This window comes from Capronia coronata, assembly GCF_000585585.1.
Source record: "Capronia coronata CBS 617.96 chromosome Unknown acBCG-supercont1.5, whole genome shotgun sequence".
Lineage (NCBI taxonomy): Eukaryota > Fungi > Ascomycota > Eurotiomycetes > Chaetothyriales > Herpotrichiellaceae > Capronia > Capronia coronata.
This window is the reverse complement of record NW_006912897.1, coordinates 2,103,191-2,121,756: the sequence shown is the minus strand read 5'-3', so window position 1 is coordinate 2,121,756 and position 18,566 is coordinate 2,103,191. Positions and strand designations below refer to the sequence as shown.

General features: G+C 52.4%; 8 protein-coding genes across 8 annotated transcripts; 6 read left to right on the top strand and 2 right to left on the bottom strand.

Moving 5' to 3' along the window:
- Positions 1–170: 170 nt before the first annotated feature.
- A1O1_06436 (uncharacterized protein) lies at positions 171–643 on the top strand (the record flags this gene model as incomplete). Its single annotated transcript, XM_007727315.1, has 2 exons — positions 171–231; positions 306–643. 2 exons carry the CDS (start codon positions 171–173, stop codon positions 641–643), a joined length of 399 nt encoding a protein of 132 aa, XP_007725505.1.
- A 2,077-nt stretch (positions 644–2,720) lies between these two features.
- Positions 2,721–4,981, bottom strand: A1O1_06435 (uncharacterized protein; the record flags this gene model as incomplete). The annotated part of the gene is made up of 3 exons (XM_007727314.1): positions 2,721–3,197; positions 3,273–3,709; positions 4,645–4,981. The coding sequence occupies 3 exons, from the start codon at positions 4,979–4,981 to the stop codon at positions 2,721–2,723; spliced, it is 1,251 nt and encodes a 416-aa protein (XP_007725504.1).
- A 394-nt stretch (positions 4,982–5,375) lies between these two features.
- On the top strand, positions 5,376–6,555 carry A1O1_06434 (uncharacterized protein; the record flags this gene model as incomplete). Its single annotated transcript, XM_007727313.1, has 4 exons — positions 5,376–5,502; positions 5,556–5,684; positions 5,736–5,817; positions 5,868–6,555. 4 exons carry the CDS (start codon positions 5,376–5,378, stop codon positions 6,553–6,555), a joined length of 1,026 nt encoding a protein of 341 aa, XP_007725503.1.
- A 276-nt stretch (positions 6,556–6,831) lies between these two features.
- Positions 6,832–7,458, bottom strand: A1O1_06433 (guanylate kinase; the record flags this gene model as incomplete). Its single annotated transcript, XM_007727312.1, has 1 exon — positions 6,832–7,458. The coding sequence occupies one exon, from the start codon at positions 7,456–7,458 to the stop codon at positions 6,832–6,834; it is 627 nt and encodes a 208-aa protein (XP_007725502.1).
- Positions 7,459–7,766: 308 nt separating this feature from the next.
- Positions 7,767–9,860, top strand: A1O1_06432 (uncharacterized protein; the record flags this gene model as incomplete). The annotated part of the gene is made up of 1 exon (XM_007727311.1): positions 7,767–9,860. One exon carries the CDS (start codon positions 7,767–7,769, stop codon positions 9,858–9,860), a length of 2,094 nt encoding a protein of 697 aa, XP_007725501.1.
- Positions 9,861–10,747: 887 nt separating this feature from the next.
- Positions 10,748–12,895, top strand: A1O1_06431 (uncharacterized protein; the record flags this gene model as incomplete). Its single annotated transcript, XM_007727310.1, has 2 exons — positions 10,748–11,003; positions 11,079–12,895. 2 exons carry the CDS (start codon positions 10,748–10,750, stop codon positions 12,893–12,895), a joined length of 2,073 nt encoding a protein of 690 aa, XP_007725500.1.
- Positions 12,896–13,788: 893 nt separating this feature from the next.
- On the top strand, positions 13,789–15,077 carry A1O1_06430 (ethanolamine kinase; the record flags this gene model as incomplete). The annotated part of the gene is made up of 2 exons (XM_007727309.1): positions 13,789–13,971; positions 14,025–15,077. 2 exons carry the CDS (start codon positions 13,789–13,791, stop codon positions 15,075–15,077), a joined length of 1,236 nt encoding a protein of 411 aa, XP_007725499.1.
- Positions 15,078–15,979: 902 nt separating this feature from the next.
- Positions 15,980–17,871, top strand: A1O1_06429 (uncharacterized protein; the record flags this gene model as incomplete). The annotated part of the gene is made up of 3 exons (XM_007727308.1): positions 15,980–16,654; positions 16,737–16,852; positions 16,950–17,871. The coding sequence occupies 3 exons, from the start codon at positions 15,980–15,982 to the stop codon at positions 17,869–17,871; spliced, it is 1,713 nt and encodes a 570-aa protein (XP_007725498.1).
- Positions 17,872–18,566: the final 695 nt, after the last annotated feature.

Genomic DNA, 18,566 nt, shown 5'->3' with positions numbered 1-18,566 from the left:
GCACCACGTCCATTTACTGTGATCTCCCGACATCCTCAATTCCAGAAGGACCTATTTTTACAGGATCCCAACCCATATCTGCGGCCTTCAACTCTTCTCGCACCACTGCAGCGGCATGATCTCGCTTCAAAAGACACCTATATCAAAGCTGTAGCTCCTCATCCATCGAAATGCCTGAGAAACAAGAGCAGGCGAAACAGTCGGTGCTGCAGAGCGCCAAAAAATGGGGAGGTCCGTCAAGATACACTCTGTGCATTTTGCATCGCATTGACTGTGTCCAGTCTACTTGCTTACCCTGTTGACAGAAAACCCTGTGCCCCCAGCTCTTCTCGCTACCTTCGTCTTCGCCCAGCATGCCAGGCCTTTTCAACCGCTCCCTATGATCTTTCCGCCGCTGCTCCTCTTCTCCACATATCTCAACCTCCAAGGCTTCAAGATTGACAGCGCAGGGACCACTGCTGCTATCAGTGGGACATACTTAGTTCTGGCGGGCAGACGAAGAGTCGGCTTCATGAACAAATTCGGCGCCCGTGGAATTATTCGAGGTGCCACGATGGGACTCTGTCTTGCAAATCTCATCGGTGGTGGTCTTGCGTACGCATTCGGAAGACGGTCCAAAGAGGACGACGAGAGAGGTCTATGATGCCACCATCAGCTTGATTTCTCCAGCTAGCGAATCTACTGAGCTGGTTTTGTGATCGTTCATGATTCGCGCAAGCGGGCCAAATCTGTCCCGTTCTACTCTGTGTCTCTGGGGGTGCCTGTTTTCGATATCGGCGGCAGACCAGGATGTTGGGGAAAACTTAAGTTACTCGTCTGATGCAAAGAAACGCAAGGACTGGCGATGACTGAGGGCCATGCACGGCATTCTCCAAGACGGCTGGGCCCAGATGTGAAGACTTTCGTACTCGGTCGGATTGGAGTGCAAGCGACAGAGCGAAGTCCTAATTCATGCACACCAAGTGAAGCAATTTTCCCGCGAGATGTCTGTCGGACATGATGTCCTCAGCACACGTCCAAGCCGAGTGTGCGGATAGGCATGAAAGCGGACACTGGGACTGTCAACCAGCATGTTTTCCATGTATGTAAGATAGGGGGTGGATGCTCAAGGAAAGGGACTGACTGAAGGTATGATTAACATTGATCTTGAAGCACCGATGAGCTGGTCGACGCGCTTAATTCTGCGAATGACACTCTTCAACCGCGCGTGTAGGTCGCTTCCTATAAGTCTCGAAGATCAACGAATTTATGCAGGTTGGCATTGGTAGAGGCCCGTTGTATACAGGTAGATACTCTGAACTACCTAAGAGTACGAGGCTGAGGAGTTCAGCCTGATGCCAAATTCGCCAAGCCTCGATATCATTCTGCGCGCAAACAACCGCAGATATAAATATTTCCTCGCGCCGCCTACCACTTTTCCTTCTCTTCACATTTATTGTCAAGGCGCTCTACATACCCTTGTTAAATGCATTCACAGGTTGCGTTGACACATTCCCGAGTCGCCGAGATCGAAAAAGCAGCCTATCTAATCCGTTCCGCTTGGTTCGCGCGTCTTCGGCTTCGGTCGTCGAGGCAAGACCGTGGTGGTTTCGGTTCGCTTTTGGCTCACAGAATCCTCAAAAAACAATATATATCTATAAAATTTATACAGCATTGTCTCCCTTCCCATTCACTCTTACCCTTGCCCTTACCCTCTCCTTTCCTTTCCACCATTGCCCTCTCCCCTTCCTCAAGCCCTCTTTCCATCCCCAGGCCCCGTTCCCTCCTCCAGGCCCCTTGCGACAACTCCTTGGCTCAGCAGGCAAACTGGGCATGGTAAGCAACTGTCGACAAAGCCCAGAAGCGCCAAAGCATAAAATGCCCACGGTGACAACTGGGCCTGGTAAAGTATACAAGGGTGAGTGAATGATGGTCACTCTCTTCCCCCATTCTACCAGACCCCAGTTCTCACATCACTTATCACTGATTTCTCACTTCCTCTTCACATCTGGGTCTTTGAAAGTCCTGACATTGGGATTCGAAAACACTCTAACCCAAATCTCGTCGGTCACTGGGTCAAGGTAGGTGAGGTAGGTATCAGGCGCTTTCGAAGCTTCATCGACTCCATTCCTCCATGAGCGATGTTGTCAAATTTGTGCCGAGATCGAACCATTTGCAAAGGTACGAAAATAACCTTCATCTCCATCATCGTTTCACCCTAGCTCTGCTTTCGCGTGAAAGCCAGGTGGGCATGGGTGGACTTTGACGAGATACAATTCTCAGAATGAAACCATAGCTTTTATACAAGACATGAGTACCGGAGTCACTTGTAAGGCTCGGGGATTGGAGACCCAGCAGGTCGAGAGAGCACAGAGAAGACTAGATCAGAACGCTTCTTGTGATGGTCTTTGCATACGTTCTATCTTTTTTCCCTTTTCCCATCGTTGCAAAGCGAGCCATGCCGAACTTCTCATAGCATTATGTTACACTTCCATCCTGTGCCCTGAGCAGGCTTCCTCTGCCGGACACGATACTGTTCTGAGCTCGGCCTAGCACTCGATGGAAGCTTCACCCAAAGTGAACCTGTTCTCGGAGGTCCATGTAGGTAGTTGGCAGGTTGTCTTGCTGCACACGGTTCCGAATGCGGATCGTTCAGTCGTCGACGGTATCTGCCGAGCATGAAGCTCTTCAGGCGAGAGGCATCGTATCTGTTCCTTGTCGTCACGGTTCTTCATTTTCCTTCATCCTCCCGCAGCCTCCCGGTAGATGGCGATGGACCTATTACTGCCCGCCGTAGCAAACCTCTCCGCCTTATGCTTGTTCATCTCACCCTTGGGCAACCACCTCACACACCAGAGGCCCTTGTCGCTTTCACTATGCGTCGCAACGCAAGTCCTCCGCTCAATGTCCCATACCTTGACCTTCCCATCCAGACTGCCGCTGAGCAGATACTGGCCGGTGTGGCTCCAGTCCAGGCTTGTAATCCAAGCAGCATGCCCGCTCAGATTGGCCACCTGCTCGCCGGATTGCGGATCGTAGAGAGAGATGATACGTGCATCCCCCGCCGCCGCAAGGAGCGTGCTGCCTGGCGAGAACTTGACTGCGCGCACCGGCTTGATGAGGCCTGGTAGCGAGTGTAGGAGACGAGAAGTGGCCGTCGAGAAGAGGTAGATGTTTCCCGATTCGTGGCCGCTGGCGATGAACCGGACATCCGGCGACTGACAAGCAAAAGTGTCAGTTATGGCTCCCATCCGCGTAACGCCAGCATCGGCAGCATAACAATATTATCTTACCACGTCAACGCACATGCCAAAACTGCCTTTCGTCTCGAACTCCCGAATCTTTTGCCGCCCGTTGGACAGATCCCAGACATTCACGCGGCCATCGTGCGTCGCGCCAGCTAAGTATTGTCCGTCCACCGAAAGGGCTACAGCCCATGTTTCGCCGACTTTCTTGGGTGCACTTTCGCTCACGATCTCGCCGTCCTCTTTCCACATACCCTCTTCGTACTTCCATAGCTTGACTTTGCCGTCGAAGCCCACGCTCACAGCTCTCGTGCCAGCCTGGTCCGTCACGAGATGGTGGCAGCCAAGTTTGTGCATGTCTTTCAGAACCTGTGTGATGGGGAAATCGTCGTCGGTGGTGGAGTAGATCTTGATCGAGGACTCGCCGGAACCGCTGAGGATTTGGGTGGTTGTCGCGGACAGCGCGAAGACGTCGGTTGCATGTGCTGCAAGAATTCATGTCAGCGGGGACGTATGTCTGAGACGACAGACCTGACACACTGACCTTCATCTATCGCATGCTGCGAGAGATATTGCTTCGACTATTCCTATTGTCAGCGACGCTGTAGCAAATCCAGAACCATGTGGAAGTGACAAACCATCTTGACGTCTGCGCTGCATTCTACCACTGCGCCGCCGGTGATCACAATCTGGAGAGAGGGTCGGATGTTACTGTATGAGTGGCATCGAATATGACCGGTTCACTGAAAGGTCAGATTGAAGATCAACATATGGTACTTTAATGTTCCCCTTCATGTCGTTATATTTCGAAAATTACTGTACAGGTGACGTAATTTTACACAACTATCTACCTAGCCCAGGCGAACGCTGGCAGAAAGCTGGACCATGCGTTGCGTTTCACAGATCGAGGCCCTATATCTGGTCGACAGTGTGAGTTGTAACTCCAGTTGAAACACCGGGTGGTGACCATTCCTCTCCATAACATATCATCCCGGCAGCGGTCCAGTCTGCCTTGCCGCGAAGTTGTCGCAGCCAGGGCCTTCGAACGCTCACCACTCTTGTTCTCGGCTCGCGATTACCGGTCGCCTTTGTCGACCCCAACTTGACCATGCCGAGTCTCCGGACACTGTTGCTAGCTGCTTCAGACAAACTGAATCATATATTGTCTGGCGTGACGATGATTCATCCTCGTGTGGCAGCCATTTCGACAGTCCCGACGCCAGCACAGACTTGGCGTCATTGGGGCGAGACCTTGGTGCACGTAGTCGTTTCCTGTATTGTCCTGATTTGCTCTGTCTCATCTAGGCCTCTTTATCAGATTTGGTCATTTCTCTTGCTTGCGCATCTCTTTTTTTCCAGCTCTCGTAGATTTCTGGGTCCGGTCAGAACGAGTCACATCTGGGTGACAACTCATACTAACCTGAGACACAATATGGACAAAGGGTATGAGCCCTCTTCGGCCTTCCGCAACCAGGGCACTCATTGATTGCCTTTACATCTTTCAACGCCTTTCCTGCCAACTGCCGATGCCGCTTTTTCGAATGGGATGTCTTTTTCTTAGGCACAGCCTTTAACATTCCTTCCCAAATATCTGTGAGGAGTCCAGGAACGTTGATTGTAATAGCAGGAATTGTGATGGAGGATGAGAGGAGAGTGCGAGAAGACCATGTCCGGAGCACTGTCGAAAAGGCAACGCGTGTCTGTCGTAGGAGGAATGAAGAAAGCTGGCTGTTGCCAGCAGCAGCCGTCAACGCCATATCGTGTATGCCTTCGCCGGACAGAGGAAGTAAACCGTGCGGATTGAAATCAAGACATATTTCAGTATTGGTAGAGAGCTTTTTCGGGATCTCCAGGGTATCTGCAAATCAAGACCAAAGGAGTGCCAGAGATATATTATAGCGGCGGCACCTAGGTGCCAAAAGTGGGTTAGACAGGGGTAGGTTAGCATAATGTCCCTTGGCGACGGAGAGACAAAATAGGGGGATAGTACTGCAGTGCATCTCGACAGGTCTGGGGAACTTTCGTCGCAGTCGCAACTGCTCGCTCACACACTCTTGATCTTGCGATTCACTTGCGCGTTTGGATTGAACAATCAGGAATTTATTCTATCACGCCAAACAACCTGACATCACAGTCAGACCAGAGGACATCATGACCATGGCAATGCCGCAGGGGAACGCGGTCTTCCCGCGGAGCCACGTCGGCTTTGACAGCATCACTCAACAAATCGAGAAGAAGCTGTTGAAGAGAGGGTTTCAGTTCAACATCATCTGTGTCGGTATGTACAATGTCTCTCTCACTTTACTTTATCCATGACTCATGAAGTTACAGGTCAAACCGGTCTCGGAAAGTCAACTTTGATCAACACTATCTTTGCTTCGCATCTTATCGATTCCAAAGGCCGCCTAAGACCGGATGAACAGATACGTTCCACAACCGAGATCCAAACTGTCTCCCACAGTCAGTGAATGTCTTTTTAGGCGGGATGGCCAGACACTGACCGTTCCACAGTCATCGAGGAAAATGGTGTGCGATTGCGGCTCAACATAGTCGATACACCCGGCTACGGCGACCTAGTGAACAATGACCGATGGTGGGTTTGACGATCCCTTCTTGCGAACATCACTGACAAAAACTATCTAGTTGGGATCCCATCGTGAAGTACATCAAAGACCAGCACTCTGCGTACCTGCGAAAAGAACTTACGGCACAACGAGAACGCTACATCCAAGATACCCGCATCCACTGCTGCCTCTTCTTTATCCAACCCTCAGGCCATGCCCTCAAGCCTCTGGACATTGTGGTCTTGAAGAAACTATCCGATGTTGTCAATGTTGTCCCCGTCATTGCAAAGGCCGACTCCCTCACACTCGAAGAACGCCGGGCGTTCAAGGAGCGCATCAAGGAGGAGTTTGCTTTCCACAACCTCAAGATGTACCCATATGACAACGAGGAACTGGATGACGAGGAGAGAGCCACCAATGCCACCATCAAGGACATCATTCCGTTTGCAGTAGTGGGCAGCGAGAAATCGATCATCGTTAATGGCAAGCAGGTGCGCGGCAGGCAGACCAAATGGGGTGTCATCAACGTCGAAGATGAGAACCACTCCGAGTTCGTCTACCTCCGAAATTTCCTCACCAGAACGCACCTCCAAGACCTCATCGAAACCACCAGTCAAATCCACTACGAGACATTCCGGGCCAAGCAGCTACTAGCCCTCAAGGAGAGCAGTGCAGCGAGTGGCATGACTGGAAGCAGGCCCATCAGCCCTTCCGCAGATCGCGAATTGAGCCGGGGTTCTCAGCGCATGACCATGAATGGATATTAAGGAGTCGCACATATCGAGGCTCAAAGCCAGATAGGGTTCGATTTCACAGGGCGATGGTTGACGTTGAGTGACTGCCATATCCTTCTCGTCAGGGTGCCTTTTTTCTATTAGCGTCTACTATGGAGAGCGGGTCTTTCGTCTTCAATCCGGATACAAGTAATCGTCATAGCATTTCATGGCTCGAACTGGCTCCATGGTCCCCATCTTCTTCTTCAAAAACGCCCATGTACGACTGGAATTGTACCATCGGTTGGTAGAGTCTAGTCAAGATGATAATCAGATGTCTTGCATCACCCATTCATCCAGCTCCTGGAATGCGACATCCAAATCGTCGTTGATGATGACCTTGTCGTTCTTGCCCTCGGTTTGGCAATATTCCATTTCTTTCTTAGCTTGAGCCAGGCGCTTTTGGATGGCATCCTCGCTCGTGTCACCTCGACCGCGCAGTCTCTGCTCGAGGATCTCAATGCTGGGCGGTTGAATGAAGCATATCCTTGGATTCAACGGGCTCTTCCTCACTTGTTTCACTCCCTCCATCTCGATGTCGAAGATGCATATTCTCTTTCCCACTGCGGGTGTTCCATCAATGGACTTCCCTCTTCCTTCAGCAACATCTTGGACAGCCTGTTTCGACGAACCATAGTAGTTTCCGCCAAATTTGGCATGTTCCACAAATGCATTCTCCGCAATCATCTTCTCAAATTCTTCGGGGGTTGTGAAGTGGTAGTGGACGCCATTCTCCTCGCCGGGACGAGGCTTCCGGGTAGTGTGGGAGACGCTGAAACCAAAGAGATCGGGATGTTTCGCGAAAAGTCGTTTGATCAGTGTAGACTTTCCAGTGCCAGAGGGCCCGGAGAGGACAATCGGACGAGGCGCGTCGGTAGGGACATTGGTCGGTGCCATGGTCGAGGTGTACTTGAGTGTTTGGCCACAATATCGGAAATTCAGTTTCACGTAGGCCTGGCTCCTGACACAACGTCCTGGGATGAACCCTCGGGTGAGCATGTGTCCTCACGCAGACTGTTGGTGGGGACAGAAGTACAACTTGGAACTGTTTGGGAGCGGTGGAAGGAGAGCCAATGAGAAAGCTGTAAGGTGCTTTCTTGGCAGGGGCGCGATCTCAAAGTCGCTCAACTTCTTCAACTTCGCTCTATTGCATTTTGCGAAAGACGCCTATTATTTCCATCCAAAACAACACCGCTCTTCTCGCGATGGACACCCCAGATACCAATAACGCATCGACCGAGACTCCAGAGCAAGCTTCTACGTCTCAGGATAATACGGACGCCCACGCGGACGCCAATGCGGACGCCAATGCAGACTCCAACGCGAACAACACTCCTGATGGAGCGGACGCGCCTGATGGATCGGACGCGCCTGCTCCAAGAAAACCGCGTCGTCGAGGTCGACAGGCCAAAGACCCTCTGGGACAGTCAGTGGTCTTCAAAGTCCAGAGAGCCGAGGACTTGGAGACGAAACTCCGCGAGTATTTGGCGAATCCAACTGGAGATCCTGCACATACCACGTTAGAGTTCTCCTTTCCAGTTACTGCTGCATTTATGGTTTCCGCCAGAGAATCCAAGACACCAAGTGCTCCCGACAAGAATACGCCGTACATGTACAGTGCTTTCAACAAGACCGCTGTCAGCGTCATTGACGCCCTGCAGACCACCCAGGACCCGAAGGAACAGATGCTCATGCAAAAGGCCATTTCCAGGACTCTAGTCGACACGGTTCAGCTGGCGGATGGCAATCGTTACAGTTTCCACAATCATTGGATTAGTCGAGAAGATCAAGCTAGCAGGTTTTCGTATTTCTGCAATGACTCTGTGCTCAATAAAGGGAGAGCTGCCAATGAAGGAGCAGCCAAAATCAGACTGGGAGTGAAGATCAGAAAGCCAGTTTACGAGTGCCAGGGACTTCTTTCGATCAAGTTTTCGGTCACCAAACAGAGTCTGGAACTGCACTATAAGCATATCCCGCTTCACCAGACTTACGACGAACGGGCTCCACCACCGCGCCGGGATAGCAGACGAAGAAAAATATTGGAGATTTTTCATCCAGAGAAACTTCCGAAACCCAAGGAGAAAGTCCCGAAAGAGAAACGGAAACCGAAAGAGAAAAAGAGGAAAGCTCCACCATCGAGCGGGACGCCGAAGCGGAAAAGACGTGCTACAGAGCCACTGCCTCAAACCGGAACCGTATCACGCCCAGAAAATGCGCGGGAGAGTAGCCTGCAACCTCTATTTGACTTTCTAGGTTCTGCAGGCAGACTTGAGGAAGAACCAGCCGCGGCTGCTGGTGCAGAACAGACAGGGACTGAAGGCGACGCAGTTGGATTGACTGCAGCGTCTACACCGGGCGGCACTGCCATCGACCATGCAGCTCCAGACGGGGCTCGATCTGATGCATCCAAGTCACGGAGAAGCAAGAACTTGTTCCCTGGCATGATGTCCGGTTTCATGTCCGGTGAAGAACTAAACTGGGGCAGCAAGGGAGGGGGTAAAGGGCATCGACCACTACGACCCAGACTCAGTGCGCCTGCCTCTACCGGTGCACAAACACAAAATGCAGACCCAACGCCTGCTCCTGCCACGGCTCCTGCTGCTGCTGGGGCTGTGCCGCCGGCGCAGACTGTGTCAAAGCCTTCTGAGGACGTGGACCTCCTAAAGGCCCGGCTGCAAGAGGCAGAGCGGAAGATCCGAGCCCTTGAGGCTGAAAAGAATAGAGTCGCAACTCCTATAACATGGACAGCGCCACAACATCTACCTCCGCCGCCGCCGCCCGGGTTCGCTCAACCACCGTACTATCCTCCACCCCACTATGCCCATCCTCCGCCACAGTGGCAGTATCCTCCTCCTTCCCCTCCGGCTATGGCTTACCCACCTATGGCTCACCCGCCGGGACCTCCAGTTCCAGCTCCAGCTCGGCATGGAATGCCAATGTGGCCTCATCCTCCCCCTCCCCCTCCTCCGTTTGCTGCTCGGCCGGCCCCAGCACCAGCAGTGCAGTCTCCAATGGCACCTACGCCGTCTCCGACAGCGCCACAAACAGCGGTACCTGTACCGGCGCCTGCTGCCGCACCCGCACCCGCTCCCGCAGCAACGCCACCACCCACAACGGTACCTGCACCAGCAACAATACCATCGCCCGCACCCGCACCCACACCCGGACCATCGTCGCAAGCCGACTCAAATCAGACTCCCTCGCAAAACTCTGCACCAATGTATGGATTCGTTCCAAGTCCGGCGGAGATATCGCCGAGTCAAGCTGTCCCTGTTCCAGGACCACGTCGGCAGCCGTGAAAGCCGATTTTCGGCGTCGCACACAGGTGGCGGCAGGGACCATACCTAAAGCGTAGAAACGGCCCCCGGCACAGGGTATATAGCAAGACCTGGGCTGACCGCTCCATCGGAAGAGGAGCGTTAGTGTTAATCGGTCGGTCCCAGAGGATATCGCGAGCGGTCAAGGTTGACGATGCTCTACAAGTCTATATGTTGGGGTCAGTATGATCAATTGCGAGGGCAAAGAGGTCGGCCGGTCAGCCTGCCACACAGCCATATTCTAGAGGTTTGTCTTTTTCTTTGACTTCAGCAAGGAGCTGTTTAACATGGAAGGAGGCTGGCTTAATGTTGTAACCAGACTCGAAGTTTTACATGGAGGAGGCTTTCTTCGGCGCTCCCGGAGTCCCAGTGCCTCGCAGGCACAGTCTTGCAAGACAACAAAGGACCATGAGGGAGAGAAAGATGGAGGGATGACGGGGATCACATCTTGACAGTCTGCCATCGACGTGGACAACGTCTCTGTTTAGAATGCCCTTCCCTAGGCCTCCTTTTCAAAGCTAGCGAAGCGAAAGCGTTTATTAGCTTCGAGTTGGGAAGTGCAAGTTTGATAAGACCTTAAAGTCACATAATATACAGAGTAGTACGTTGTTCAGATCTTGATAGCAATGTGGTGAGGGCTGGTAAAACAGGGGGCTTCCTAGACCGGGGGATTATCGGAGCGAACCTGGGACATCATGAACCGAAGAGCAAACATGCCAAGTGGAGCCCGCAAACTGTCACTGCAGTGGAGCCCGAGTTTGTCTGGTTTGTTACTCAATTTTTAGGAGGAAGAAAAAGTTTCCAGGCGAATGCAGTGAGCCATTACGCTGAGAACGACTGCCCATCTAAATTCGAAGACCATGTCGAAAATGGCGGGAACGAAGCGCACACATGACACGACCGAGTCAAATGCCTCGAAAAAGGCAAAGACCGTCAAGAATTCCTCCAAGCAGGAGAAAGCGGTTTCATCGCAGCCAGAATCGCTGGAGGATGATTTTATCCGCTTCGCCACGGCCGACGACGGCGATTCTCCAGCAGCGGGAGATGTCAAGTTGAAGAAGCAGAAGGAAAAGTACCGGCCTCAAGTGTACAGGCCTCCGAAGCAGCCTGAGCCATTTTTGAGTGGTGAGTAAATGGAGAATATCCTGGCTGACAACGTTGGAAGGAAGATTGATTATGCTGACCAGTTTATCCTCACAGGTACTACCTCCCGCGAAGCACATGCAAAGCAAAAGGCACTGGCCCAGGACCGAAAATCCGCGAAACCCAATGCCGACTCGATTGCACGATCCAAGAAAATCTGGGAACGGCTGCGCCGCAAATCCCATGTGCCGAAGGACGAACGAGATGTGCTCGTCCAAGAACTGTTTGAGATCCTGTCGGGAAGAGTGAAAGATTTCGTTTTCAAGCACGACGCTGTGCGCGTAGTCCAATGTGCGTTGAAATATGCTACCCCGGCACAGAGGAAACAGATCACGAAGGACTTGAAGGGCACGTACAGAGAGCTGGCCGAGTCCAAATACGCCAAATTCCTGATTGCAAAGATGGTTGTCAAAGATGACGAAAGTCGGGATGCCGTTATCGAGGAATTCTATGGACATGTCAAGAGATTGATCAAGCACCCTGAGGCAAGCTGGATTCTCGACGACATCTACCGAGGCATCGCGTCCAAGCAACAGAAGGCTATCTTACTGAGGGAATGGTACGGGCCCGAGTTCTCGGTGTTCGCCAGGTCCACCAATACCCCTGAAGAGGTCACCGGCGACCTGTCGGAGATCTTGAAGCAGAATCCGGAGAAAAGAGGTCCTATCATGCAGCATTTGAAGGAATTGACAAATCATCTCGTGCAGAAGAAGACCACCGGTTTCACCATCCTGCACGATGCGCTGCTGCAGTATTTTTTGAACTGCAAGCCCGGAAGTCCCGAAGTGGAAGAATTTCTGGCAATGCTGCGCGATGATGAGGAGGGTGACCTGTACAAGAACCTGGCTTTCACCAAATCAGGCTCCCGACTTGTATGCCTGGCTATCGCCTACGGGAACTCCAAGGATAGACGAGGGATTATGAAATTCTTCAAGACGCATATCCGGCTCATGGCCTCGGATGTCAACGCGCACAAAGTCTTGCTCGGCGCCTATGAATGCATCGATGACACGGTCATGACGAGCAAAGCGATTTTTCCCGAGTTGCTCAGCAAGGACTTGGAAGAGGATGCGCGCGAACAAGAGTTGCTGGCGCAGGTGGATGACCTGACAGCACGCATCCCTCTACTGTATCTCATGTTCCCAGATGCGCCCAAGTGGCTACTTCCGGACGAGTCCGCGACGATCGTCAAAGAAGTGCGTGAGATCCGAGGTCAGACTTCGAAGAAAGACCCGGAAATCCGTCGCACGGAACTTCTAAAGGGGATTTCCCAGCCTCTCCTGGACTTGATCGCCTCGCAAACCAAGGCTTTGGCACGCTCAACTTTTGGCTGCAAGTTCATGTTGGAGACATTGCTGGGCGCCATTGGAGACAAAGGGCCCGCGTTGGCGGCCATTGCCAGTCTGGCAACTGAGGGTGATTTGCCGGAAGAGATGACCCAAGTTCTTTCCGCGCCGCCCTTCGGACGGTTGCTGAAGGGTCTGGTGCAGGGCGGACGATTCGACCCAAGCACCAAGACAGTCATGCAGGTTGATCCACCATTGAAGTTTCATGACCTCCTCTACAGCCAGATCAAAAGCCAAAGCGACGACGACAATGGCGTGCCGGAGATTGTGAACTGGGCTACGGGACCGAACTCGTTTGTGGTCGTCGCCATGCTCGAAACAGCAGATTTCAGTCATCGAGGCGAACTGGTAGATGTCCTTAAGAAGCGTGCTTCGTCCTTGGACGAGGACAATGCTGGTGCGCGGATCATTCTGGAGAAGATTGGTGTTCGAGCTGCAGGAGCAGGTGATTCGAAGAAGGCCAAAAAGGACAAAGAGGCCGGGAAGGACAAGAAGAGCAAGAAGGATAAAAAGTCGAAAGGTATATAGAATGGATTGGCGGGTTCTTTGACTATGAGAGTGAGAGTGGCAAGGGATGCCTCCGGGTAGTGATGAATATGACCAAATCAACACGAACCATTTCTGTTCCTGGTATATCAATGATATCTCCTTGGGTGTGTTCTGTAGGCGTGCTCATATGTCTGCAAAAAAATACCTGGCCGCCTGGCATCGACGCCGAAGGAGTTTCTGAATCTGGTGATACGACGGGATTCTTTCTCCGGCAAACAGAGGATGGTGTCTGGGCATACAAAGTGGTTGGGCCAGAGTCATGGAAGATACCACAGGATACCATGTAGGATGATGCACATGCCAGTCAGGCACCCGGAGCTCGCCCGAGGGACGCGGTGGAAACGCACCCTACGCACCCTGCGTGCCTAGGCGCCCTAGGCCTAAGAAGCCTAATCAGGCTTAAGGGCCGAGTGTCTTTGGCAGCAGAAGTGTAGGGGCGTACCGGTCCCAAGGGTCCCAAGGGTCCCATGCCAGAGCCAGAGCCAGTGCCTGATCAGCCCCTCACACCTACTTGCTCCAAAATACGTACTCGGTACAATCACACCGGCCACAAGCGGCGTTAACAGTGCGATTGCGCACAAAGCGGCAAGCATACTACGTACCTAATAGTACTAGTAGCGATTATTACCTCACTGCAGATCTTCCTTCGTCTCTGCAACCCCTCCGAGTCCACTGACTGCATTGTGCTCCATCTTCCTCAATCCAGTAATTCAAACAATCCTTCTTCCAACCCAACTTCTCAAAGAAATCTTCGTACCCTAAATAACGACCGACCTGATCTGCTCATTCCGTGACCAGGACTTGCTCTACTCTACTCTCTGCTCTGCCTATACTGCACTACCGCCTTGTTCCGCACCTGCAAATGCTCGGTTATGGGGGCACCCAACGGTACCGCAAACGGAGCGCCTCCCCAGCTACCGTTCGTTGATCTTCGATTTGACAATAAGAATGTGGATGATTCCGCTCGCGCCTTGGTCTACAGGATACAGCCCAAATGGAGGGATGCTCCCGGCGAGCTGGAGATTGTCAGGTTCACCGACGGCATCACAAACACGGTGAGCCCTCCGGTTTCTGCTCAGGCACGTGCCCATGCTGATGTTCTCTGCAGTTACTCAAGATAGCCAAACATCTTCCAGGACAGTCCCAAGCCGAAATCGATCGAGACTCCATTCTCCTCCGTGCCTATGGCAATCACACCGAGATCCTCATTGACCGAGATCGAGAAGCGCAATCCCATGCGCTGGCGGCAGAGCGAGGACTGGCTCCTCCTCTGCTGGCAAGATTCAAGAACGGCCTTCTGTACCGATACATCGTCGGCCAAGTCTGCACTCCCCGGGATCTCATCTCAGAGCCCGTATGGCGAGCGGTTGCAAAACGTCTGGGGGAGTGGCATGCGCTGTTACCCGTGGACTCGGTGGCCCAGTCCAACGGTGTCGATAGTACCAACGGGGCTGCTCATGACTCTCGCCCGTCTGGTGTCGATACTGCAGACGGCCATTCCGTGCATAATGTCTGGTCAGTAATGCAGAAATGGATCGAAGCGCTTCCCCGCGACACCCCCAAACAGAAGGCCCGGCAAGAACTCCTGCAGAAAGAGCTAGACCGATCGATCGAAGACCTCAATAAAGGCCGAGGGCCGGGATCTCACGGGCTGGTCTTTGGACATTGCGACTTGTTAAGTGCAAATGTTATAATGCTCCCCCAGGATTCCGCCAGTAGTAAGCTGGACGGCGGAATCGAGGTCGCATTTATCGACTATGAATATGCCACACCATGCCCTGCGGCCTTCGACATTGCCAATCATTTTGCGGAATGGGGTGGCTATGATTGTGACTACAACATGTTGCCCACCAAGTCTGTACGCCGCGCATTCCTTCAAGACTACCTCGAGTCGTACAAAGCCCACAGCGACAACCCTGTATCTGACGATATGCTTGACGTATTACATGACGAAGTGGACCGATACCGTGGGATGCCCGGACTGTTCTGGGGCATTTGGGCTCTGATCCAGGCCGTCATCTCTCAGATCGATTTCGATTATGCCTCGTATGCGGAGGTGCGTCTCGGGGAATACTTTGCGTGGAGGGCAGAACAGAACGGCACCCGAGTCAAAGAAGGCACCGAAATACCTCTCCGTGAAAGACGATGGGCGGAAACCTAGAAAAGCAGACATGGGTTTCTCTTGACAAGACCACGATGGTACGACACTGTCATGGCAGTGATCCAGGGATTCAACATTCCAATTTAATATATGGATGGAGTTAAGCCAACTGAGTGTCATCTTGACATGGGTTCTCTTATACACAGTATATATATATAGGGGTCCCACGAATGTTCTCGTTCTCGTTCTATGGTGCTTACTGCCTCAAATCCACGTCGACAAGCAAAGGTGACTCGAGATATGCAGGGCGCTGACGTAAAGATATGAACAGGGGCGGAGATGGAGATGCCTGCACCCTCAAGATACGGTTCGATTCTTGGAGATACTCATGGTTCCTCTGATGAGTGAACCAGGTGAGTCTGTGCCATCTTACCACTGCAGTGCGACCTGAGGTATATACATGCTTCCACTTCTGCCGAGGCTGGGCAAGCAACCATTATGCGTGAGATGACATCGATGCCAGGCTGCAGATTTGCTTGATAAAACAGTGATGGCACGGGACACGGGCAAAGACGCCGCCATACATAGATAAAGACGTTTCTCAGAGCATCGCCGTCCTTTAGCCTGACATGACAACATCCTTGGTCTGTTCTCGCAAGGCTGTGGCCCCCTGGGATAAAAAGACGGAGCTCGCCGGCCTCACTCGCCTTGGTCAGCAAGAATCTGCGATCACTCGGGAGCCTATCTAGCCACCAGATCCCACGGTCAAAAGTCCCGGTGAGTATCCACTGTGGTATGCTCAATGGTAATCTGGACGACTGTAACCTGATAGAGGACTATGATGGTGGTGGAAAAGCACTGATTCACACAAGATCCCCATACCGACTTTCGAATGTCGCAACTTCTGTTTACAATCCTCTGAAGCAGAATCAGTAGTCAATCGGCTGCAAGGAGAAAGCCAAATGTCGTTCAATGCCGCCAGAAACACCTTCATCACGTACAACAATCCAGCCGAATTCCAGAACAGCCAGAATCGACGAGCAGTGTCCTCCCATGCATCAAAAAGCTACCGACCAACGACCAGAAGGATCGTGCTAGACCGTACACACTACCGGCCTTTCTCTCGACATCCTGGTGGTGGTGAATCCATCTCATCAGCCGTGCTCAAGACCGAAGAGAGACAAGGTCCGACCACAAAGAGATGGCCTCCTCCCGCCAGGTCTATAGAACCGAGTTTTCCTCGAGACATCCAGCCTCTCGATGAGCGCCTCCTAGGAAGCCCGCAGGCGGACCCGTTCACCACGTATCCCATCGCCTACCAACCATACATACCGTTTCTCGTGGACTACTTTATCCGATTTCTCACCCCCAGATTCAGTCCGGCGCTGGCGGTCGAGACCAGCCGCTACCTGATCTGGTTCAACAGAGCCATGAACCACTCGGAAATGTTCCATGCATTGATCGCCCTGAGCCAGGTGTATCACAACATCGATATCAAGGGGTTCGGCAACACCCACTGGACGGCGTTGTACCACCGAGGCGAAGCGCTCAAGCAGTTGAGGATGAAGGTCGAGACGGCACAGTGTGCGGACGACGATGCCGCCATCTTGACCGCTCTCTGGCTGATGGATGTCGATGTGAGCCTGACCTGATGATCGCCCACAGCATTTCTTCGTGACGAGCCACTGGACTAATATGAATCTTTCGATGGCTGGACAGGCCGCGCATGGCGATCTCAACGCTTATGCTATGCACAAGCGAGCAGAAGAGGGAATGGTCTTGACCAGAGGCGGGATTCGGAAACTGAACCCAGAGCTGCAGGACGAATTGCTAAAGTATATATCTATATCCACCTCCTCTGCCGTTTGCATTTGCTTAGCTGTACGTTGGTTCGATTTGCGGTTACTGACGTGACCATTGGCCACAATCCAGGAGCGAATTCTTCCTACCGTTACTGTTGCACGGCAAATTCGAATCTGAACTGACAGACGACGACGTCCTCGTCAGGTTCAAGGAGAACGTCCCCGTCAGACGCTCCCCGGCACGAGGGTTCCAGCGGCTGTTTTCGGTTCTGGCCAGCAAAGGGCTCATCACGACCCAAACCGTGGATATCCTCCAACGCATCTACCAGCAGATATCGCAAGGACAACGCAACATCCCTGAAGTTGTGAACAGCGGGACAGAGCATCCTGTCGTGAATACCGCCAACGAAATGTCTCGAGTACTGCGCATCACCGACGAAACCCGACCGACCACATCGGATCATCGACTCCTGCTTGCCCTGCTCGTCTACATCTTCAACTACCACAACCAGCCACGCGAGACTTTGCTGAGAAGCGGGTCTGCAACGATCAAGACTTGTGCAGGGCGTCCTCCGTACCTGAATATCTTGCGCGACGTGACTTTGGAGTTATCGACCCCTTCTAACCCTTGGGATCCGTCTTCAGTGACAGAACGAGAAGTCACACTGTGGACAGTCGTCGCCATTGGATCTGCTTCGAGTTCCAGTCCGTGGCGGCTGGAAATCCCGTTCATGGGCCACCTTATAGAGTGGATGGAAAAGGAGGATGATGATGATGACGACGACAACCACAACTACAACAACGAACACAGCAACCACAACTACAAGATGGAAGAAAGCGCTGCAGGAATGGGAATCGACACTGGTACTGTGCTGCTCAAGACTGAATGTGATGTGTTGGGTACCGTACAGCCCGAGGGTTGGCCACTACGGGAAAGGAACTCCAATATGGACAAATTGACGGCATGTCTAAGGGGGTATTACCTCTATGGAGCGGACAAACACACGCTGCGAACTCTGGAGACTTGGGAAGGTCCAGATCCTCCCAGGTGAAGCACAAGCTGTGATATGGTTCTTGAAGGAGATTGCCCTTGGAGTATTCGGACGCGATGCTTGCCATTGAAATACCTGAGGCTTTCTCGTCAGTCCTTTGTGAGAGCCTGGACTCAGTTCTAGAGGATGAATGCCGCTTTCTTGACGCTGAGAGCAAGGCACTGAAATATCTATCCTCTCCTGTGAGAAGTTGTTTGCGAAGGTGAAAAATAACCTCCTGATATTCATCGCGGATCGTTGAAATGTCACCCACCATACACAACCAGCTGATGGCGCCACACCGCCGAAAGAAAGGAAGGAAGGAAGGAAGGATGGAAGCCACAGAAGATATCACGAACACATCAGTCCAGTCCTAAGAATTGTAAAGGGCCTCTTCGCTTCCCAGAGTTTGAACGAAACTGTGTCGGGACCTCGGATGGTACGCCACTGCACTTATACAGTTTGAGGGGCAATCGAATGGCCTCCCTAGCCGTCCGCCCGCCTTCGTATTCTCAAGACAAGACGCCCTCCTCCAATGATTTTCCTCCAGTCTGTCACAAAACATCAACCATCCACCATCCACCATCCACCATCCACCATCCACCACCACATGTCGCCATTCAATCAGATCGATGACTCTTCCTATTCGACCACTGAGGTCTGTCTGGCTATTCACTCGGTAAATCCTAGTCAACTCGATGATTCGATGATTCGAT